The following is a 24,300-nucleotide window of genomic DNA, read 5'->3' as shown; positions in this document are numbered from 1 at the left end:
AAACTCATTAAAGGGATTCCCACAAAACTTTCTACATATAAGTTTTGATTAATTTACTGTCTTTTAGTGGATAAAGTAAATGTCTAATAACTCGTAACTTTATATTCAACCCTTTGCAAGTTTATCTTTATCTCAATATCCATGAACACTAATGGGTAATCATTCAAGTACTATACAATGGATTTATTTGTGCTAGAAATATATTTGTTTACTGCAGTGAAATACTTTGCAAGGTAAAAGTATTTGGAAAAAACAAGTTGTTTCATTGCCAAAAGCAACGTTTTAAATGCATTTTCCCCAGTAGTTGGATAGACTAATACTGTGCAGCCCTAATGGAGATGCTGAAGAACTCAGGAAGGCTGTGATGGTTTTAAAAAAAATGCTAAATAGGTGCAACATGTACCAAGAAAATATGCCTCAAACAATTGTGCAACCTATTGTTGCCCTGCCATTATCTCAAGCTTGTCTACACAGCTGCAACTCACTCATTTTCTTTTTTCCGGACAATTCTCTGGTTACTCAAAAGATGGTTTTGCGTAAAAATCCCAGAAGTAGATTTAGAAGTTTCAGAAACTTTCAGACCACCCCATCTGGCACCAACAACCACACCATGTTTAAAGTCCATTTAAATTCCTCTTCTTCCCCATTCGGATGCTCTCTTTAAACCTCAGCAAGCCTTTACAACATCTTGATGTCTAAATGCATTGAGTTGTTTCCATGTGTAATGGTTGCTGCTGGTGTCAACAAGCAGTTTAACTGATTTATCTAATTCGGTTGTGAGGGCTGTAAAATGTATTTATTCCTGATTGAACTTTGTTTGCATATGTTTGCCTTAAAGACATACTAACCAGAAAATAATTGTATTTTGGCTTGGTCCCAGTTCATACTAAATAGAGATCGAGCTTTAAAAAAGTATCCTCTACATCTGTAAGTTCAAGGTGTCTACTGAAACTGTAACCGTAACCGAAAGGCAGCTGGTGTTTTTGTGGACAAACAAAAAAAGATATATATATATAATCAGGGCAACAACAGATGTCACCACAGTTCGGCTACAGGAGTTATGTGTGTTGTGCGCTGTGACAGGAAGAGCTGAACTTTGGTTTTAGTGTACCATAGCCATAATAAGAATGCAACGTTTGAATCAGCTGGTGTTTTCATCTGGCTTTTATCAGAGGGTGGTGTAAAGGTTCATAGATAAATCGTTTTTTTTCCAGAAAGAGAAACTTGAGGGAAAGACAGGAAATAGGTGTATCATCTTATATAACTGTTAAATAAGCAGAGTGATAACAGTTTAGAATTTGACTAAAATGTAATCATATTGTGCAACTTTTTTTTTTTTTACAATGAAACTGCAGATTTAGCATTTCTATATACATAAAAAGTGTGTGGCCTGGTATGGACAAACAGTCTAATAATTGTAGAAGTTTAATCCCAGCAGATTGGAACCAGAGTTCAACCTTAGGAGGAACCGCCCAGTCTGCAGTTTATCTTGAAATCTGCTCATAATACTTTGCTAATCTCATCTCAGTCCACACTTGTATGGATAGTTCCCTTAAATCTGTTTCATTCACCATCCGACTGCAAACTGACTTTGTTGTTTAAGCATAAGGAGGGGAGGGGCTAATCGAACAGATAAGCCAGATCACTGTGAGGTTTTAGGGACGCATGCGCTGGAGTCCAATTAGGTTCAAGGACAAATGCCACTGTTCTATGATGACGATTGTGTTTATTTGTTTGACGGAGTATTTAATTTATCAGTGTTTTCTGACATGTTGCCCTGTGAGGATTTAGTCTGAAGTTTTACAGATTTGAATGTAGAACATTTTTATTCTTTGATTTAATAAGCCTATGTTTTTTTACCACTATAGTCAGTGTGGCACCACTGTAAGCCTTTGCTCTTGTGTTTGTCATTTAAAGAGTGTGAGAAGACACTGGGCAGTATTAAGTGCTTGACTCAGCTGTGGGTGGGGAAGATACTTGGAAACTTCTCTTGAAATGAGGGTGTGAACAGTTTTCCATTTGCCCTTATTTAATTCTGATTTTTTATTTTTATATCTGCTTGCTTTCCTTCACAAATTAAATAAAACTCACACAAAAATCTACTTTTTTAAGACCTTTATTGATTACTTGATATTGATCTGTTATTGGAATAGTTTAAATGCAGAAATAAGACCCCAAAATGGTGGTTGAAATAATAAAAGGTTAAAAAATAAACCTCTTATAAGTCAAATACTTCTCACCTTACAGAGAGGAAGGGAGCTATTTCTTCTGTTCATTTATGAACTGCTCTGTTTTACTAGTTGGCTTGACTCATGGTTTGCCATATAATTTTATGGATATATATAAAATAAAATGCAGCCATGTGATGAGAGGCTTCATTTTCAGACAAGTTTATCTCTTAAATATTTTTGAGGCTTTCTGGAAGTAATTGGGATGCTCAAATACCACATATATTTCAATTTAAATGTGCATCATTTCATGAAAAATCTTATTACATCCCCGTTTCTGTTGCTTGTGGTTTTGCTACCGATTTGAGCCAGCTAACTGTTACATTATTAGTCAGATTATGACCCCTGATCGAACCAAAATGACTAAATGACCTTCTACTGGTAGACATTGTTTATTAAAAGTCATATTTCCATGCAGAGCACTACAAATATTACTTTTACTCATCGGTTGTCAGTGCATGTTGGAATCTGGTGATACAAATTGGCACATGGTCAGTACAAAACATCCAGTACAAGATGTTTCTATTTTATACTGAAAAAAGTGATTATTTTTTATCCATTTATTTTATAAAAACTGTACAATTAAAAATGACATACCTATTTGTGTCCAAAGGGGTTCACATCAACTCAGTTTTGTCAATTAACCTACTTGTTTATGAAGATTTTTATTTTATTTTTTGTTTGTTTTCCTCTAATACACTTCTTGTTTTCCTGCCCAAGGCCTGCCATCTCGTTTTACAAGCTTGTTTTGCAACTTGTATTTATTTGGACTTTGTCATGTCTGGTCAACACCCAGATGGGATGAAAAGTTTTGGAAAATATTTTCTGTCATCTGTAATTTTATCCTAGTAAAGAAAAGTCAGAAAAACAAAATCAATTAAGATCGTAATTGGTATGAAAAAACATAGATTTTTTTTAAAGCTATATTTTCCGTACCTACTTTTAACTTGTTTGACCAACTAATTTTTGTTGCACATCACTGGATGTGGCAAATGTTAGCACTTTATTTGTGGTAAACACACTTGGCAAGAAATCAGTGAGAAATTTAAAAGAAATTCTTAACTCTGTTCTGAGAAGAGTAGGAAGTTTAAAAAAATAAAGTGACTGCAGTAGTTTGTCACTGATCTCAGTGATTCACTCATTGCAACTTGCTAGGGATGTGGCAGACAGAAACCACATCCCTTACCTGATCTGAGTAAATGTTCTTAGCAGCACATTCCAAATAATTTTTAAGACTGACACCGAAACCTTTGTCATTGACTATTTACTCTCCCATTGATGATTGTCTTGTTGGTTGCAGCAGCACCTCTTCAGTGGTGTGAATGAGGGAGACATGGCAGACCGCACGCCACCTCTGGAGTCTGGCCAGCTTCTCAGCCCTGAACTCCCAATCCTGGCCTCACCACCACCCCCAGCCATGGTCAACGGAGAAGGTCCCCAGCAGGTAGACACACATCTCTGTGCTCACTCATTAGCTCTCTGCTTTCAGTTGCTCTCATATCCAAATGCCTGGCATTTAGAGCTGTACTTTTATTTTGGAAAACCACTTTTCCAAAAGTTACCCATTGAAAAGGTTCTGAGTAGGGGAGCACTGATAAATCGGCCCCGATTTTCTTAATTTTGGGAGATCTGTGATCAGCCGATGCTTGTATAGCCGATATTATCCAACGATCAGGGATAATTTCAAGGATAGTCCATAGATTTTACATAGATTTAGTTGGGGAAATTTTACAAAACTAATGTTTTTCAGTTTAGCTATGTGAAAACCAATTTTGTTGTTTTTGGATAATTGTGTCCAAGTTCTAGTTAACCGGATGTTAATTTTAGGTCAATGTTTCCCCTACCATTATCAAAGGGTGACACCCTGTCGATGAGAAGATCACTGCATGTAGTTATTGTACGGTTCATTAACTGCGTATGTTAATGAACTGTTTTATCAGCCTATCTCCCTAATGCCATATCACATTGTCATCTATTTCTGCTCCTTCTTGGTTCTATCTCTACTTTCAGCACTGTCTTATGAAAGGCCAAACTTGACAAAAGCTGGACAATAACACGTTCTTCACTCCCTCTGAGTCACATTTTCTTGCATGCTGGTGAAATGAATAAAAGATAATAAACAGAGAGATGGATAAAAAAAGATAGATATATAAATTAAGAGATATAAATACAGCACATATAAGATGAATTCAGAACAAGCCATAGAAGACCCCAGAGAAGACACTGGAGGTGAATTTGAAGAATTTAGAGGCAATCTTCCTCTTTCATTATACCATCTACTTTCTGCAATGCCAACTCCCTCAGCATGATGATGTCGCCACTGTGCTTAACACTTTGGCTCCTCTGATTTTGAAATCTTTCTCTTTGTTTTAGTCTGCTTGTCATTTGAGCATTGGAGTTACATTTGTTAGAAATTCTTTTATCTTCTGTTGGTGACCTCAAGTTGGCAACTGGTGAACTGTGAAAGAAGAACGATACATTTTCTTTCTTGTCAACCATCCCTCATTGTTTTATATTTAGATCCTGAAGTGGTTACACTAGGGGCAAAAAAAAAAAGTAAGATTTGTTGAGTGTTGCAGGGAATCAGTGATGTGGTATTTGGTTGTTTGGATAAACCTGCAGGGGCTTGTGTGTCATTAAGAAAACACACAAGTGTTTGAAGCTTTGCATGTCGCGCTGTTTATCAACAGTAGAAAAATGTCATTGTTTGAATTAGTCTGATAGCTATTCATTAATTACCTTAACATTATTTATTCGCCGACATGTCTCTTTGGGTAATAATTTCATTAAATTATAAAAGATTTCTGCTTAGTAAGATAGAAAAATGCATTAATGAAGAGTGTTTTAAAGACATTTTGATCTTCCTTTTTATGAAACCTTTATGTTTTTTTAAGCGTTTTAACATGCTTAACAGGTTGTGTTCTTACTCAACTAAGTACTGAAACAAACCAAATGGATTTGCTGTCCTCATCAGTTGCTCACTGAACTGAAGTTCATAGGCAGCAGCTGCACCCTGCTAATGAACCGCATCTCTCTCAGTTTTGATAGCCATTTTGCCATATATGTACATAATACTGGTTATCTCCCATCATCCCCCTTCAGTATCAGCGTGAGATTAAGCTATCCTGACAACCTTGAGTGATTTCTTGTCATTTCAATTGTCACTTGTTTGATTTGCTTTGGGTTTTTTTTTTTTTTTTCCTGATTTCCTGAGGATAACAATGACCCCACAGTGATCTTTCAGTCATTTCCTCAGTCTTACTCCTGGCAAGGCTTGATAATATCACCACTGCCACATAAAACTGCCTTTCCACCCAGCCTCAGTCATTTTCCACTGTGGAAAAACCCACACCTGAATAAGGCTTTGTTCACTTGGAGATCGAATTTTGCTCGTTTTGTTCATTTGGGAGGGAGGTGTTCTCTGTGAATTCAGTTACCTTACCACCTCTCTCCCAAAGGTTTCCTGATTGCCTGAACATGCCCCTTGTGTGTGTTTACTCAGTTTTATGAGAGCTAAAGGAATAAAATGCTGTTGCCGCTTCCTGACTGTCATCATTACCACTCTGCTGCTCGGAAATTTTCAGACACAGCTAAAATACGAATAACGCCTGTTTTTCTTTTCTCTTTTTTATCATCATTTTCAGTATTATCAGTATACAGTTCATTTTAAAGGTTCAGGTACATACATTTAGAAAAATCTAGTGTATAACTATAAAACTATTACATGTACAGCTTCTTTGTGCCTTGTAAAAGAATTGAGCTATTTCACATACTGTCACTTTACAACCACAAATTTGAATGCATATTATATAGATTTTTGTGACAAATCAAACACAAATTAGTGCCTAATTCTTTACTATAAGGGGAAAAAAAACATGGTTTAAGATTTGCATATGCATTCAATCCCCCTTTGTTCTAAAACGTATAAATAAAATAGAGAAGTCTCCTAATTAGTAGTCTCCTTGCGTGCAATTTTATCTCTGGTCTGAACGAACACTGCAGATGGCTTTTGAAAACACCCCAGCCCCACAGAGAAGTATGGTAGTGACAGCATTATGCTGTGGGAATACTTTTCTTCAGCAAGGACAGGAAAGCCGGTGAGTTGGTAGTGAGATTAATAAAATGGAGCGCTATCAGCGGAAAATTCATTAGAGGTTGAAAAGAGTTACATTGGGGACATTGTTAACCGGAAATGTGCAGACCAATCAAACCTCTCACCGAAAAGCAAGAGGTTCATTTTTAGACCTTTGCTGAGGTAGATGAGATTGACGGATAAGATCCGCTTCACAAGTAAGTATCGGCCGATTGCCTGTCTCCCAAAATTAAGGAAATCGGCTGACCGATAAATCGGTGCTCCCCAAATAATTGCATATTATGTTTTTCTATATTTATGGAAATTATCAAATTCTTTGATAATTTGTCTTTATATTATTGTAAAAAATCATTTAAACCTAGTCCTAATTTTAAATGCATTTATAAACATTGATCATTGTTTATAAATCAGAGTGGCAAATACAGATTTTTCTTTTTTATATATAGTATATACTATTGAGGAGGATGTAACTCTAACAGCACACCTATTAAAGTGAAGAGTGACATGTGGAGCAGCCTTTTGGGCAGTATAATGTATGTGTTTTTCTTTGAAATGACGTCAGGACCAGATATTTTGGGCCGGATTTTCTAGGTCAGTAGTTTCTGTTCAAATTAGACATTTTCATCTTTGCTTTAGAATAGGCCAGACATTTTAAAGTTGCCTACCTAAAGTAATAGTCACTGTAAAGATGCAGTCCATCCATCCATCCATCTTCTTCCGCTTATCCGAGGTCGGGTCGCGGGGGTAGCAGCTTCAGAAGGGAGGCCCAGACTTCCCTCTCCCCAGCCACTTCTTCTAGCTCCTCCGGGGGAATCCCGAGGCGTTCCCAGGCCAGCCGAGAGACATAGTCCCTCCAGCGTGTCCTGGGTCTTCCCCGGGGCCTCCTCCCGGTGGGACGTGCCCGGAACACCTCACCAGGGAGGCGTCCAGGAGGCATCCTGACCAGATGCCCGAGCCACCTCAACTGGCTCCTCTCGATGTGAAGGAGCAGCGGCTCTACTCTGAGTCCCTCCCGGATGACTGAGCTTCTCACCCTATCTCTAAGGGAGAGCCCAGCCACCCTACGGAGAAAACCCATTTCGGCCGCTTGTATCCGCGATCTCGTTCTTTCGGTCATGACCCAAAGCTCATGACCATAGATGAGGGTGGGAACGTAGATCGACCGGTAAATCGAGAGCTTTGCCTTTTGGCTCAGCTCTCTCTTCACCACGACGGACCGGTACAGCGCCCGCTTGACAGCAGACGCTGCGCCAATCCGCCTGTCGATCTCCCGCTCCCTTCTTCCCCCATTCGTGAACAAGATCCCGAGATACTTAAACTCCTCCACTTGGGGCAGGACACCCCCCCTGACCTGGAGAAGGCACTCTACCCTTTTCCGGCTCAAGACCATGGCCTCGGATTTGGAGGCACTGATCCCCATCCCGGCCGCTTCACACTCGGCTGCGAACCGCTCCAGCGAGAGCTGCAGATCACGATCTGATGAAGCCAAAAGGACCACATCGTCTGCGAAAAGCAGAGATGAGATCCTAAGGCCACCAAATCGGACCCCCTCAACACCTTGGCTGCGCCTAGAAATTCTGTCCATGAAAGTGATGAACAGAATCGGTGACAAAGGGCAGCCCTGGCGGAGTCCAACTCTCACCGGAAACGAGCCCGACTTACTGCCGGCAATGCGGACCAGACTCTGACACCGGTCATACAGGGACCTGACAGCCCGTATCAAAGGGCCCGGTACCCCATACTCCCGGAGAACCCCCCACAGGGCTCCCCGAGGGACACGGTCGAACGCCTTCTCCAAGTCCACAAAACACATGTAGACTGGTTGGGCGAACTCCCATGCTCCCTCCAGGACCCTGCCGAGGGTGTAGAGCTGGTCCAGTGTTCCACGACCAGGACGAAAACCACACTGCTCTTCCTGGATCCGAGGTTCGACTATCCGACGGACCCTCCTCTCCAGGACCCCTGAATAGACCTTGCCAGGGAGGCTTAAGAGTGTGACCCCTCTATAATTGGAGCACACCCTCCGGTCCCCCTTTTTGAACAGGGGGACCACCACCCCAGTCTGCCAATCCAGGGGAACTGCCCCCGATGTCCATGCGACATTGCAGAGTCGCGTCAACCAACACAACCCCACAACATCCAGAGCCTTAAGGAACTCCGGGCGGATCTCATCCACCCCCGGGGCCTTGCCACCGAGGAGCTTTTTAACCACCTCGGTGGCCTCGTCCCCAGAGATTGGAGAGCCCAACCCAGAGTCCCCAGGCTCCGCTTCCTCAGTGGAAGGCATGTTGGTGGGATTGAGGAGGTCTTCGAAGTACTCCGCCCACCGGCCCACAACGTCCCGAGTAGAGGTCAGCAGTACACCATCCCCACTATAAACAGTGTTGGTGCTGCACTGCTTCCCCCCCCTGAGACGCCGGATGGTGGACCAGAATCGCCTCGAAGCCGTATGGAAGTCTTTCTCCATGGCCTCTCCAAACTCCTCCCACGCCCGAGTTTTTGCCTCAGCAACCGCCCGAGCCGCATGCCGCTTCGCCCGCCGGTACCCATCAGCTGCTTCCGGAGTCCCACAGGCCAAAAAGGCCCGATAGGACTCCTTCTTCAGCCTGACGGCATCCCTCACCGAAGGTGTCCACCAGCGGGTTCGAGGGTTGCCGCCGCGACAGGCACCGACAACCTTGCGGCCACAGCTCCGATCGGCCGCCTCGACAATGGAGGCACGGAACACGGTCCACTCGGACTCCATGTCCCCCACCTCCCCCGGGACGTGTTCGAAGTTTTGCCGGAGATGGGAGTTAAAGCTCCGTCTCACAGGGGATTCCGCCAGACGTTCCCAGCAGACCCTCACAACACGTTTGGGCCTGCCAGGTCTGACCGGCTTTCGCCCCCACCACCGGAGCCAACTCACCACCAGGTAGTGGTCAGTGGACAGCTCCGCACCTCTCTTCACCCGAGTGTCCAAGACATACGGCCGCAGATCCGATGAAACGATGACAAAGTCGATCATCGAACTGCGGCCTAGGGTGTCCTGGTGCCAAGTGCACATATGGACACCCTTATGCTTGAACATGGTGTTCGTTATGGACAATCCATGGCGAGCACAGAAGTCCAGCAACAGAACACCGCTCGAGTTCAGGTCGGGCGGGCCGTTCCTCCCAACCACGCCCCTCCAGGTCTCACTGTCATTGCCCACGTGAGCGTTGAAGTCCCCCAGCAGAACAAGGGAGTCCCCAGGAGGAGCACTCTCCAGTACCCCCTCTAAGGACTCCAAAAAGGGTGGGTAATCTGAACTGTCGTTCGGCCCGTAAGCACAAACAACAGTCAGAACCCGTCCCCCCACCCGTAGGCGGAGGGATGCTACCCTCTCGTTCACCGGGGTAAACCCCAACGTACAGGCGCCGAGATGGGGAGCAACAAGTATGCCCACTCCTGCCCGACGCCTCTCACCTTGGGCAACTCCAGAGTGGAAGTATGTCCAGCCCCTCTCAAGGAGACTGGTTCCAGAACCAGAGCCGTGCGTCGAGGTGAGACCGACTATTTCTAGCCGGAACCTCTCGACCTCACGCACTAGCTCCGGCTCCTTCCCCACCAGAGAGGTGACATTCCACGTCCCAAGAGCCAGTTTCTGCAACCGAGGATCGGACCGCCAGGGTCCCCTCCCTCTGCTGCCACCCATCCCACACTGCACCCGACCCCTTTGGCCCCTCCCACGGGTGGTGGGCCCATGGGAGGGGGGGCCCATGTTTCCTCTTCGGGCTGAGCCCGGCCGGGCTCCATGGGTAAAAGCCCGGCCACCAGACGCTCGCCATCGTGCCCCCCCTCCAGGCCTGGCTCCAGAGTGGGGCCCCGGTGACCCGCGTCCGGGCGAGGGAACACCAAGTCCAAAGTTCTTGTCCATCATAAGGGGTCTTCGGGCTGCTCTTTGTCTGGTCCCTCACCTAGGACCTGTCTGCCTTGGGTGACCCTACCAGGGGCATGAAGCCCCAGACAGCATAGCTCCTAGGATCATTGGGACACTCAAACCCCTCCACCACGATAAGGTGGCAGCCCATGGAGGAGTAAAGATGCAGTTTTTTTTTTTATTTATATGTGGTTACCTACATATAAATGGTTACTGTAGCCACTCTTCAGTGGTTGAGTGTAATTTGTAACTAAGCAACTGGGTTGGGCAATTAATTGTAAAAAAAAACCAAAACATTATCTAGATTCTCAAATGCACTTCAGCTCAGTTCTTAATCACCTGCGTGTGTATTTGCTAGTTTTTTCATTCTTCATTTATACGCTCACTTATTCTCGTTACAAAACTATAAATGCTACAGCAGTTGGTTGTTTGATCATGCACTATAAGACAGACTTTATTCATTTATAAATCAGGTTGGAGGGTTGAAAACGATTCATTCATACAGCTTGATGTCTTTCATTTTGTATTCATAATATTACAGTCATGTGACATGGCACTTACCTGGATTTTAAAAAGAGGAGCGCATCTTGCCAGATGTTATACAGAGACCATGTGACTTAGTGAATTATCAGTGTTGACATCTCCTCAATTCATTGTTTCTGGAGATATTTTTGCTGCAAACTGTTAAAAAGCTTAATTAGGTAGCCTAGTGTGCCATGCATGAGACAGGTAAGGAAGAGTATTGGCACACACACAAAATATTTTAACCCATGAAACAGCATCAGATTAAAAAAAAGCTTGATGCTAACTGTCAGCTTCTTCACACACCTTTATTAATCTGCACCCATTTCACTGCATATATAGACATGACTCATGTAATGCATTTTTAATTTATAATCTTGTGACCATAGATGTCCAATCACCTCCAAAATGATAAAATGTAATTGTATGTTGCAAAATAAAAGCACTCACCCAAATACAGCATTCTGATATACTCAAAAATATTGTATGTGTTCCACATACACTCAAACCTTTTAACTGAAAACATCTCATCTTTAAAGTGTTTCTGATAGCAGGTCATACATTTCAGATTAGAACAGCAGTGCTGTTCCTGACAACACTGTTTGCAGAAGTGTTTTCCTCCTGTAGCCGTTCAGGTAATAGCTGGTGGTTGAGGAGAGTCATGTGAGGTCAGAGAGTGGACCTTCAGTGTGTCTCAGGACAGATTGCTAAAGTAATGCAGATGAAAGGTCTCCACGTCCTAAAGTTGTTCTGAAAAACTGTCCTCAGAATATTTTGTGTATTCCCACCAGTATTTAGCAATGTTTGGTTGTTTTAATTGTTCAAGACCAATGTTGATATGCTTTCCTTTTGATCAAAAACAGTTGATTATTATGCAGTCCAAGCTTATTCTTATTTTCCTTCGCAATCAACTAAATTTGTAAAGGTTGATAGCTGTTAAAAAATATAAACACCAATGATCCTATTCTAATTAAGACTCGCATGCATGTAGTCTTAATTGAATTTAAAAAAATAAAAATTCATTTTTATTACATTTATTACATGCACAATACTCATGTGCATGTTTTCAAGAGACAGGTTTTCTAGGAATGACATTCTGTGGTTTACAGTCAATGACAGTCGGCTGAGCATCTGTCAAGTCAGCAGTCTTTCTCATGATTGTGAAGATCATAATATTGTCAAGACTTTTCTGCATTAAAATAATTTTTTATTGGTTTTATGTGATCTGTTTTATGAGAATTTGAATTTGAGTTAGGCCTGTCGCGATAAACGATAATTTTAATCAAATTAAAACTACCGACGTCATTTTAATCATCGGCATTATCGTCTCTTCCGACCTTTTTCTCTTTCTGTTAACGACACTGAATGAAAAAAGGCTCAACTCCAGTGCTCTCCACTGACCCTCCCTTCCTCATTTCCTTAGTGTAAACCCCAGCGCACACGACATGATCTTTGATCTGTCGGCCGATTGTCGGCCCATTTTCAAAACCTGACAGACCACACATTAGCCGACAGAAATCCTTGGTATAACGGTTCGATCGGGTCCTGCCGGTTGGTGTCCAACAATGGGCACAAAATAATGGCTACAAGTCCAGTTAACTAATTTTAAAACCAGGCATTAATCAATGCTTTACTACAATCTACCTGCAATGCATGTGGCTAGTGTCAGCGTAAAGTCCTGACTGAATGAAAATCATTAGAACCTATTTACTTCACATTAACAAAGAACAGCTGAAAAGTTACCGGGTTTATCAACTGCAGTAGCAATTTCGCTCCAACTCCTCCTCTTGTCATTTCTATATTCTTTGCATGTTGAATAAACATTAATGTTGTTTCCACATATCTCCAATGTCCGCTGGACTTCGGGTTGCGCCGTGTCAGCTGTTTGGGATTCCCCTCCGTATTTTCCCCTCAGAAAGGTGGAGGGAATCCCGCTTTCTGATTGGCTACCTGTCACATTCAACAAACTGCTTTAAGCTCCCAGCCGGGGAAAACCCCTGATTTAGATCGGAGCCTCAGCGACGATCTACCGTAACACACCACACAATCTTAGAAAGACCAACTTTCTAAGATTGTTGTATGGGGAAAAATAGGAGCAAAAAACCGTATAGTGTAAACTATTGCATCAGGTAGTCGATATGCCCATCTTCTCTATTTAAATCTAATTATTACTGAAGGCCAATATAGTATACAGGCTTCATAATCTGCACTCTTTTGGTTGAATGCAGTATTTATTTCCACTTTGGCTTTATGTTCAGTTTTTTTTCAAGTGCGTTTTTTGTTAATGGAGTCTGGGAATCCATTTTAGTTTTGTTTTTGGTTGTTTTGTTTATTTTGTTTATCAGTTCCAGTGTTAAGTGTTCTTTTGAAAATAAAGTGTATCTATCTTTGGCAGGAAATCGCATGCATTATTACGTCATTTCCATTACATCAGTGTAAAAAGATCTTCAAACAATATTATCGTTTATCGAAATAAATTTTTGAGACAATTAATCGTTCAGCAAAATTTGCTATCGTGACAGGCCTAATTTGAGTTTTCATTAGCTGTAAGCAATAAACATCAGAATGAACAAATCAAAATATTGGATGATTTACTGTGTGCAGTGAATCTATATAATGAGTTTTGCTGTTTGATGGTCTTCAATAAAGGTGGTACATGCTGTTGGTCTGCACTGAAGTTCTTTTTGAAAGGCTTTTTAAAGGGATTATTATTGTTTTCCTAATACCTACACGTAAGTCCTTCCTGTGTAGCTCAGTGTGTAGTGACAAAAGAAAAAGGAATCGTTTAAACCTTTTCCTATATTGCCATACCAACAACGTTTTTTCTTTTTCTTTTAACCAACAGTTGCATGTTCAGTTTGCTCATGGTTGCAACAGGTTTACAGGCAGGGTTTACTTATCTCACTGGTGATGTTGAAATCGATACTTAAAACGGCCTAATAAAGTATACAACATCCTGTTTTACGGTGTCCTGCTTTAAGGGCACCATGTGAGTCACACATCTAGGTATTGAGCTCTGTCTTGGTTGCTCTTTGGTTTTCACTTGACACATCTGTATTTTATACTGTTCAATAAAGTATCTTGTAAACTACACTTTCTTAATGTGACTTAATATTCCAAGCCTTTGTTCACTATTGATGTTGTTGCATTGTCTAGAGCTGGACTAAAAGAGAATAGACTCTGGACTTCATACGATTTTAAAGTGGAGCAGAAGAAAATGTCAAAATACAGTTTTCTAGTTGCTTAGGTCTGTTTAGATACTGTAGATCACAGGTGTCAAACTCCAGTCCTGGAGGGCCAATGTCCTGCAACTTTTAAATGTGACTCTGCTGCACCACACCTGAATAGAATAATTAGGTCATTAGCAAAGTTCTGAAGAACTTATCTACACAAGAAGGAGGTAATTAAGTCATTTCATTCCAGTGTTTTGTACTTGTGGCACATCTAAAAATGCAGGAAAATGGCCCTTGAGGACTGGAGTTTGACACCCCTGCTATAGATTATAGTCAATGGGATGCTAAAACTCATTGTGAGTTATAGGGTGTTTGTGATGATCAAAGAGAGGGTTGAGTAAAATATGAGTATGATAAATGAGCCCCAATGCTCTTAATTTTGGGAGATCTGCGATTGGATGATACTGACATGACAAAGCCAATCTTATTCACTGATTTTTATATACCTCCGGAAAGGTTTGAAAATCAGCCACGGTCTTCTTTGCTCTACTGTGAGAGAGGGTTGCCTGACAGAGCTGCTTACCAGATGCTGCACATTATCTGCACGGTGCAGTCAACAGTAGTCAACCCACTGTTGCCAACTTGGCAACTGCATCACTGTGTTTAACGACTTTTCAGACAAAAACATCAGTATCGGTCAAAAACATAATCGTCAGGTCAAGCATTTAAAGATTGGTGATCGACCAGAAATCTACAATCGGTGCACCCCTAGTAACATTTGTTAATTATAATCAGTATAGCTATCACGATATTTAGCAATCATACTGAAGTTTAATCTTTTCCTGGTATTATGAAAACATAAGATTTGTGAATTGTACTATAAGGACATAAAAGTGTTAGTCTTTCTGCTTTGATGTCATAACAAATAAAGACCCTAAAAATAAGTAGTCAGTTTAGCTACTGAAAACAAATAATGCATTTTTTATCTCAACAATAAAGATTTTGTTAAAAAAATGACTCGTGTGACAATTAGCTTATGTTTTCAACATAAAAAAGTTATATTGATAACACTGTTAGACATAATAATCAGTAGTACTTTTGAATTAATATTTCACATGAACTGAATATGTAAAATAGTACCGCTAAACCTTTATATTTTTCTATGCAAGGGAATAATAAAAAAAGCACATTTGTAATGTTTCTGTTTGACCTTTCAGCCATTTTCTTTCTGGGAATTAAATGTAACGTAGGCGTGCTGTTTGTCTGATAAGGTGCGTAAATATCATGACGGCTGGAGAGTGAGGAGCAGGGTTTACAGGAGGGGTCTGGGCCCTGACGGAATGAGGCAAGACGGTGGTGACAGTGAAGTGAATTCACTGCGATAGCTGACCCCCTTGGTTTCTGACCTTTTCGTTAGAGAAGCAGGAAGGACAGAATATTCTTTGTACTTGTTTTTTCTTTTTTTTAATCCAAATCTTTGGCTTTGATATTAACGCTCCATTGGACCAATTATTCTGAGTCAGAAAGGGAGCTCTTGTCTTGGGGTCATTACCTGAGATGATTCCTTTTAAGAGATGACTTTGGCTACAGGATGAATCACTGCTTGTTTCCACCCCCCTTTGGTTTTTCCTGTTCTTGCCGTTTTGGTTTGGAACTAAATAGGTAACAGATGAATCGGTCTGCTTCTGTCAATGTTTAAGCCTCACTAATGGCTTTAGCACTTAGCAGTTGGCTGTGCTGATGGATATGTATATTTTCTCCCATTTTGTTCATTACTCTAATTTGTTAGTGCCTAGATTTAACATTTTAAAACTTTTATGCTTGTTTTTTTTTGTTCTCCTCTTTTGATGTATTTTAGGACTTTGTTTACCGCCTGAAAACATGTAACACGTTTGTATTACCTCATGTTGTTGGCTTCTTATCAAACAGAATCTGTTTAAAAGTCCTTTCAAATAGACTCTGATTGATGGATTACAAAGACAAGTGAATTCTCGGATGGGATATTAATTAACTTCAACACCTTCTTAGTTTAAACAAAATCTGCACAAAGTGAGGTGACATTTACGACCGAATGTATATAGATATATATTTTTTTCGTTCAGTAGTGAGTAAACGCAACATATCGTGACTTGAGCTAGGTAAAGAACACAGTCATAAATGTTTACTCTGCTTGTGGCTACGCATTATGTGTGGGCTAATGTTACAGTGGGATAGTGAGACCTGACTCTTAATTTAGCCGTATTTAGCACCGGCCTTGTACGTGGTAACCAGACAGGCGAGACAGAACCCTGGACGCGTTCCCTTTACAAGTGACCAGAGGGCTTGAGATGTTGTGACAAATATGCAACCCACTCTTCTTGTCTCCTGGTAGGCCTCTGAATCATCTGCAATGGCGGGGGTGAGCCCACTCTTTGTCAACTGTTGCAAGGAGGAGAATAATTTGTGACTCAGCAGGGTTTAGGGCACCTTGTTTAAGTCGGTAAAGCAAACTATGCCAGCTCAGCTGCTGTGAAAAAGGAATGTTTAGAAACTACACCCAAGCTCTGTAATGGTGGTGAAATGCTTACTGCAGCTTGTTTGTGTCAAAAATTCACAAATAAACAGCCAGGTCAGATTTTCTTGTTGCCAAGAAACACCTCACCAGACATGGTGAATCAAAGTGAACAAGTTTTCAAGTATCTTTCACCGCTATCCTCACCAGCATGTTGTAGGTGGTATGCACAAACTCAATCGGTGCCAAAATATCCCAACTTGTTTAGTAGTTAATTGGTAGTTGATTGGTTCACAAGGTGCACTTAAATGAGGTAAGTATGCACCTTACAAATTGTAATGTATAGGGCTCAAGGACACGTAGACAAGCACACTTGTCAATGCATGTTAACGTTAACAATTTACGTTCTGTATGTCAGGTTTGATCATTTTGGTATTTGAGTTGTTTACAGAGAACATGTTCATATTAAAAAATAAAGAACAATTTCCCCAAGTTTTATTTCCTTATTAAAATAGATTTTTAAAGTAGTTCCATATTTCTTAACTGTTTCCTATTCAAATGCCAAACTCCTACTTTTTTATTATTGCATTTTATTAGGAAATAAAGATGATTGAAAGTGTCTCTATTGATTGTGAAATAATCTAGTCCAGCTTTTCCTATAGTGCTTAGAGGTCCAAGTTTTATGGATCTGGAAACGGAGCTGATCTGTGCTTGTCTAGATGCCAAAAAGCCCTGCAAAATATCCCTTTAGCACACTGCTGAATCAGAGACAAAGCTCCGATTCTCTTAAGTTATTAGATTGACTTACCTTGACTCAGATTTCCAAAAGGCTGCCAGCTTTTTTAAAATCTTGCGTGCCCTGGACACAGAGGTTAAAAGCTCAGAAGCATAAAACTGCGCATCTTTGCGGTAAAACAATCCACCTTCTAAATATTTACTGATGTTTTTGTCCCTGTTTAATAGTAGCAACCTGAATGAACAGTCGACATGCCTCCATTGAAAATATTAACGGAAGCTTTCGTGGTTCCTTTGGCATCACTTCCAACAGCTCACTGATACTGATAACCGCTAACTGCATCTTCTTTCTTCAGAAAACCCCAAAGTATTTGCTTATTGCACTCAAGGGTGGGCATTTATCATCTCAATTGTTATATATCATGATAAATTTCTTATCCTGATAATTTGGATTTATTGTTATAAGGATAAATTCCAATTAATATTTAAAATCCACCTAAAACTATGTGTATCGTCAGGATTGTTTTTACCATTTTCTCCATCCATTTTCTATAAAAGGATCAATAAAAAATAAGTTTAAAAATATGATTAAATGCAGGAACTGTTTGCACTTTCACTATGTAAATCACACTTCATTAGGTGACTGGTATGTTAGAGAAGCGTGTTACAATTGGGAATGTTTTTCCAGAGCAGTTCTTCTGTTTGTGGGGCTATAATTGCTGGAGTTGGAGTTACACCCATATAGCTACCTAAAGAAGAATTAATACATTGCTCTTATCGCCCAACGTTATCACAATAAACCACAAGATTGCGATAAAATGTTTTATTTCTTATCACCCACACTTTATTTTACTACATCTTTACTTTAGCTTTAACTAAATATGTTAATAAATTTACCATGAGATGCTGCTCATTAGCTATGTTTAATATCTTTCTGCAAAAAAAATAAATCCATAATGCTGTGTCAAATTAATACTTTGTATTAATTTTTAAAAAAATCAAATGGTTGAACCAACTACTAGAGATTTTTGCCCCAAATTTTCTACCTGTTCCCATGTGTAACACTTCCAGGGGATCCTGCAGGGTTAAGGATTATCAAATTGCTTTGAATCATCCCTGCACACGTAAGTATACACCATCAGCTACAGGGAGATTGCGTCGGTTCCTGGCTAGTTCCGACCCTGGCAGGATTTTCCCTCTGTCATTTGGCTCTCGTTTCCTGTCCACCCAGCTGCTATGCTGCATCAACGCACAGTAAACAATTAGGAGGAACAAATAGTGAGAAACCCGAACTCTGAGTCACCGGTGGCTGAGAAACGTCAGAGTTAACTGTCATGAGCAGAGAGCAGGCCCATCCTCAGGGGTAATAAAACACAGAAGTGGCCACCTGGATGACAATGTGTGTTAACTGACCCTCGCACTCTTTGCATAAAAGTTATACTTGGATGCAAATCTCTGCAGTGTGGAGAATAAGAATTAGCCTTTGGACTTTGTAATCTAAACATTTTTGGCTAGACTTTTCCCATTCTAAGCTAAAGAAAATATCTTTCTTTGAATGTGTTCATTAGTCTGAATCTCAGCTCTTGGTTGTCTGTGTAAATCTTGTGAAATTAGCTTTGCAGTAACTTAGCCTATTTTCTGTACCAGCTGAGCCATGATTCGGGAAAATATTAATAAAAAGTTCAAGTAGAAGCGGTACCTTGTTGGCAATTTTGTCTCAGTTTTAAAAGGGCCGTAAACGGTTAGTTTGTGTTTGCCAACTGCATTTATCTGAAGAGGAACTTCCCCTATCTGCAAAGATATAAATTATTTGCTGTCCTTTTTTTCTTTTCTTGTTCTGTTTTTCTACTTTTTTGACTTCTGAACACCCCTTAAACTGCTGAAGGGATATTTCTTCTGTATGAGCTCTTTAAAATTTTAATCGAGGAGGTTTGTCCTGAAGACTCAGATAAAGTCATAGGGATGATTATATGTCCCTTTCTTTTTGATGTTAAAGAAAAAAATAATTTGGGGGGTCACATTTTTCAGTCACAGACCATTAGCAGAGAATTGGCCAAATCTGACCTTTGGCCAATTGATTGGGTATTTTCATTTATTTTAAAATGACTTGCCAGACAGATGAGCAATAATTTAATAAATCAGGTAGTTGTTTTGGTCCTCATAAGAGTAGGCTCATATTGATTTAAATTTCAAGAAAATTGTAGAGAGAGGCATGTATTTTGTCTAAAAATACACCCAGAAGTGACACTTTCTTGTTAGATTGCCTTCAATTTTAATAAGGATAATAATTCTCTTTAGCTTCTTAATAATCTTCCAAAGCACATGTCCAAGATTAGCAAACAGCCATGCCCTAATGATATACATGGTAACACCAAATGTTGTCATGTATAAGATGATGTAATTCATAGCTAAAGCAGGAAAGTTGTGGTTATTTGTACTGCCCCAAAACAGTTGTTGTTAAAGTTTATTCTCCATTTATTGCCTTTTTCATTCATCGTCTTGATCGTTGCAAAAATGTAGAAATGGTGCTTGCTTAATTTAGCAGTAGTTTTCTGGAGTGCTTTTTTTTCTTTTTGCATAGAAAGTCATACTTTTTGCCCATCTCTTTTTAAACTAACACAAGAAAAACAGACTGATCTTAGCTTTTTAATTAGTCAGGCTATCTTTGTAGTTAAACAGTCTGCAAAAAATTACTTCAAACTTTTGTTTGGCTCTTTATGAGCAACTAGGCGATGACTGTTCTCAGTGAAGTTATAGCTGTTTTCCAGTCCAGGTGTTCAAATGTTGATTTATGCATTTACATTTATGCTAATCATAAAGCAATTAGCAGTGATGTTGCTGCACCTTTCAGGTTCATCTTCTGGAAGGTATGCTGGACATAACCGGGCAACTCCTGTAACTCGCCTCTTAGGGAAAATCTAACCCAGGTGTAGCCAATACAGTTTTTCCTTTCAAAGATAGTGTGTTTGAATATTGTTCTTCCTGTGTGTTTTTGGAAATGCCACCTTCCAGTGTAAACAGCAGCTAATAAATTTTCATAAAAACTGCAGAGTTCATTTCAAGTGCTACTAGGTGCTCATTGAAGATTTTATAATTGAAGTGAGAGGTAAAGTGGTATGTGAGTGATAGTGGGGGTTTGACTTGGGTAAAAATGGCTAACGGCAAACACACACATTGAAAAACTAAGGGAACAAATTAGACAAGGGTCATTTCCAGAAATGTAATTCAAGTGCTGATTCCGTTGTGGTCTTTGGCATTAAACCAGTCTTAGTATTTGACAGTCAGAACACTGTTTCTTTTCTCTTTTTTTTACTTTCTCTTTGGTGGTCCAGAGCAATGAACTTCTTGTTTATGGATACCAACCAGTTCTCTTGTGAGACTCGTGATTAAAAATCCACAGCCAGTGTAGCATGTCTGTCTGATCTAATCCAAAATAAGAAAATAAAATAACAAAAGCATATAGTGTATGTTCTTTTTCTTGCATAAATCTTTTGATTTGCTGGTGCGTAATATGGAGAATAAAATGTTGATAGATTTGTCTTGAGTTGTTGCAACACTAAGTAAACAGAACTGCTCCCTGTTGGGGTTACTTGTAGAAACAAAGGAAAACACGTAGTTATTCAATATAGCATCAATATATTTTAGATATATACGTACCTAACCTGATAGATTTCTAAAGTTCCACTTTTGATTTTGCTTGACTTAAAAGCTTTTCTGAAAGTGCTGGTGGTTTGTCACGTTAGAAGGTGAAGGAGCACACCTGTCAGAGATAAAATTGTGACAAATATTTAAGTAGGCGTAGGCATGAAATGTTAATTCTGCTTGTGATTGTGCATATCCTTATTTTAAATATGTTTATTTATTTATTTATTTTGGGGACACATTTATACCATCTTTGCTGCACAAGCAGTCTAATACAATCTTCCAGCAGTACACCAAGTAACCCTAAAAATGTTTGGCTCATGCCAATAAAAGAATGGGGGCAAAAGGAGAATGGAGACTTTAGCTTTTACAGAGGACATAAATATAAGTTTTTCTGTTTTTTTTTTTTTTTTTTTTTTTGCGAAAGTTAATGGTTTATTCAGACTTGTTTTGAGAAATTGCAACTTGAATTTAAATGATCAAATTAATCTATGATGAAAAGTAAAACCTTGCTCACTTTTTAAATGTTTTCTTAAATGATTAATGTTAAGTAAATATAAAGTGACAGCTAAAGTTACACTGGGTCAGATTTTATTGTGCAGCTGCAATGACAATATATGCAAATTTTAAATAAACTTGAAAAAATGTTTTTCACCAATGTTTTTAATCCGCAATAGTTACCATTTTTTTTATGATGCTTTGGGAATATTAACTTCTTTGCCAAACTGTTCACTGGTTGGCAAAGGAGACAAGCAATGAGAGAAATTGCCTGTGGTAGCTAATAAAAACCACACCTTTTATATTTCTATAAAAAAAATAATTTAACTTCCTCAAAATGATCCACCACTTTGTTTTAGTTTATCACCTAAGATACTAGGTAATTTAGCAGTGTGTTAAAGGGTGTTGGTTAAAGGCAATGTATTAAGTAAATTCTGAGATTATTTACCAAATTAGATTGTAAATGTATTGAACACTATTTAAAGTCTTGTAAATGGGTCTGCTGTGTAAACTGTTAACATTCCTCTTTCATAATTAATCCGACTATATTTCCCCGAGGTCCTTTTACCTTCCAAGCGCTACTGCTTACGGGTTTCTATTCCTCGCTTTTCTTTTCTGTAATTGCATCAATCAATGTTATTTGTTGTCTCAGCAGTAAAACAAAAGGATTTCATTTTGTAGAACATTTTCGTGCACCTTTCATTCAGCAGTATCATTGACGCAGGGTACATGCCAACTTGACAAACACTGATCAGGTGATCTACACTGTCGCTTTAAGATCCCATCCATTCACAGTAAATGAGGGCAGATGTTGAGGAACTAAGCACTTTCAAACTGCATGTGCTGTAACTATCCAAATAACTCCTTTGTTTTGACGGAGAGCGTGCTGCTTTACGATCTTTAAAGACGTTGGAGAAACTCAAGGCTGCAGCTGTCACAAGCAGCAGAGTTCTGCAACTCCACCTCGGCTCCGTATCGATCAGGAGCGTTAGGAGGATGTAACCATGCCGCTCTGTGAATGAGCGAGAGAGAGCGAGCGCAAGCCAAGGGGGAGTGTGAGGGGGAGGGAGAGTCATGAGAGAGCGAGGCAGAGGGACTATAGCGTAGTCATATATTTCAGCCTCAGAAGCTGCGTGGGTTGTTCAGCTCTCTCGCGCAATTGCTGCTGTTGTTGTGAAAAAGACAGAACAAAGGACTCCCCACGCCATGGACCCCTTATACCTTTACCGGCTCAGCATTGCTCTGATCACACCCTGATGGAATGTTATTGAAATGAGGCACGATAAGGAGCACAGCAGGCATTAGCTGAGCTGGCTCGTAGTCTGTGACAGGCAAAGAAGGAAACAGAATAGCAAAGTGAAAAGTCTTTCTTATTCTTCATCCTCTCCTCTTGGGCTCATCTTGCCGTCTTTTCCTCTTCCGAAGAGTGGCCAGCACTGATAAGGTTCCTCAATCCGTTCTGGTAAAGACGTCGCTGTGGATTGTTGAAAGGGTTGCTGTGGATACTTGCAGCAGGGAGGCTGCTGCAGCGTGTGCCGCGATTGGAGCAGACGCAGCTGAGCCAACCTGAGCAACCATGAGTTTCATGCTTCGCTTTACATAAAGGGCTTCACCCAGCGCAGGAAACCGAGCCTCCAGGTTTTTTTTTTTGGTCTCTTCCTGGACTGAATACCAGGAGTGGATGAAATTGAAGATTGCAAAAGATGAGCTTGGCCAGATGCGTTGGCGTCGCAGGTCATGTGATCCCCGGGTGAAGTTCTGGAGGGTCTAGTAGACCCTGAAGCATATTTTCCTGTCTTTGACTGCGTGAATAGTGACGCTTGAATGAGGGAAAGCAATGCGGGGAACAGTAAGTAGCTGTAAGATTTTTTCTTTTTTATAAATAAAATCTTTCTCCTTTTTTAAAAAAATTGATTTTAACTTACTTCCAGTTGAAAACGAGGTCAGTTTAAATTTTTTGTTGCGTTTATATTTCAATAATTAATGCAAACAACAATCACAGGTTACTGAATGAAGCGCTCAGACTCTGATTGAATTAGACTTCCTCGCCCCTCCCACCATCCCCACCATCGCACTACACACACTGCTGACGCTGCTTTGTGTGGGTTTGTATGACCGTATGAGACTCAGTGTGTGGCAGTCAAAAGGCTCCTTCCTATCGTCCCTGAACACATGAATGGGAGCAGAGTCAGAGATGGAGGTCCTGATGATTTCAGTGTTTGAAGACAACCACAGACAAAGCCCTTTGCCAGAGGAGTGTAGATTCAATGATCGCGACTTCCACAAGAGTGAGGTACCAACGAGCGCCCACACACAGCGCCAGGCAACAAAAACCTTGTTATGCGTATACATGACTTTACAAAGAAAAGCTAATTGAAGGATATATTTATTTTGTGGATGTTTAATCAAAAATGATTATATCTAATAAAATTTTATCTTTATTTATATATATATATATATATATATATATATATATATATATATATATATATATAATTTTTTTTTTTTTTTTTTTTTTTTTCCATTTTCAGAAATGCTATATTTCCATAAAAAGCTGAGTCGAACAGCATGGTTTCATTTCTCACAGTGACTGTGGTGGAGCTTTGACTGAAGAGTGATATGACATTTATAGCTGTGTGCAGCTGAGATTTTGTGATTTATTTTCCTTGTTCAGTTTCTTTGCTTTTTGTGACTTTGTGTACGATTTAAGCTTTACAATGCTGATTTCTGGTTTTATCTGAAGTCAGATCTTTCATTTCCAATTTGACTAATTATGATTTTTATATTTGTTCTTTTGAAAAGGAATAACAAAACAAAGGAAAATGCAGTTTTGTAGTGCCTAATGGAGGAGATAGCTGTGAATCAAACTGAATATTAAGGATTTCATTTCAAAGCATGTTTTGAACTTTCACCTCATCCATTCAAATACTTAAATAATGTCTTCAGACCTTATTTTAAGTACAACTTATTTATTTGCTCATATTTAAAAAAAAAATCAGTGCATTACTGTCTTGGCA

At 40.0% G+C, this 24,300-nt stretch overlaps 1 protein-coding gene across 5 annotated transcripts in view; it reads left to right on the top strand.

The window, feature by feature from the left end:
• Window positions 1–24,300, top strand: part of fndc3a (fibronectin type III domain containing 3A) — a 63,122-nt gene that overhangs the window by 2,472 nt on the left and 36,350 nt on the right. The window contains exon 2 of one of the 5 annotated variants that reach the window (XM_014475898.2): window positions 3,532–3,672. In XM_014475898.2, coding sequence (XP_014331384.2) covers window positions 3,562–3,672 — 111 coding nt within the window. In that variant the 5' untranslated portion in view covers window positions 3,532–3,561. Of the gene's footprint in view, window positions 1–3,528; window positions 3,673–15,280; window positions 15,580–22,406; window positions 23,133–23,430; window positions 23,577–24,300 lie in introns of those variants that run through there. The other 4 variants (XM_023350979.1, XM_023350981.1, XM_023350980.1 and 1 more) reach the window with 4 other exon arrangements.

Source organism: Xiphophorus maculatus, chromosome 18 (genome assembly GCF_002775205.1).
Source record: "Xiphophorus maculatus strain JP 163 A chromosome 18, X_maculatus-5.0-male, whole genome shotgun sequence".
Taxonomy (NCBI): Eukaryota; Metazoa; Chordata; class Actinopteri; order Cyprinodontiformes; family Poeciliidae; genus Xiphophorus; species Xiphophorus maculatus.
This window is presented reverse-complemented; position numbering and strand designations above follow the sequence as displayed.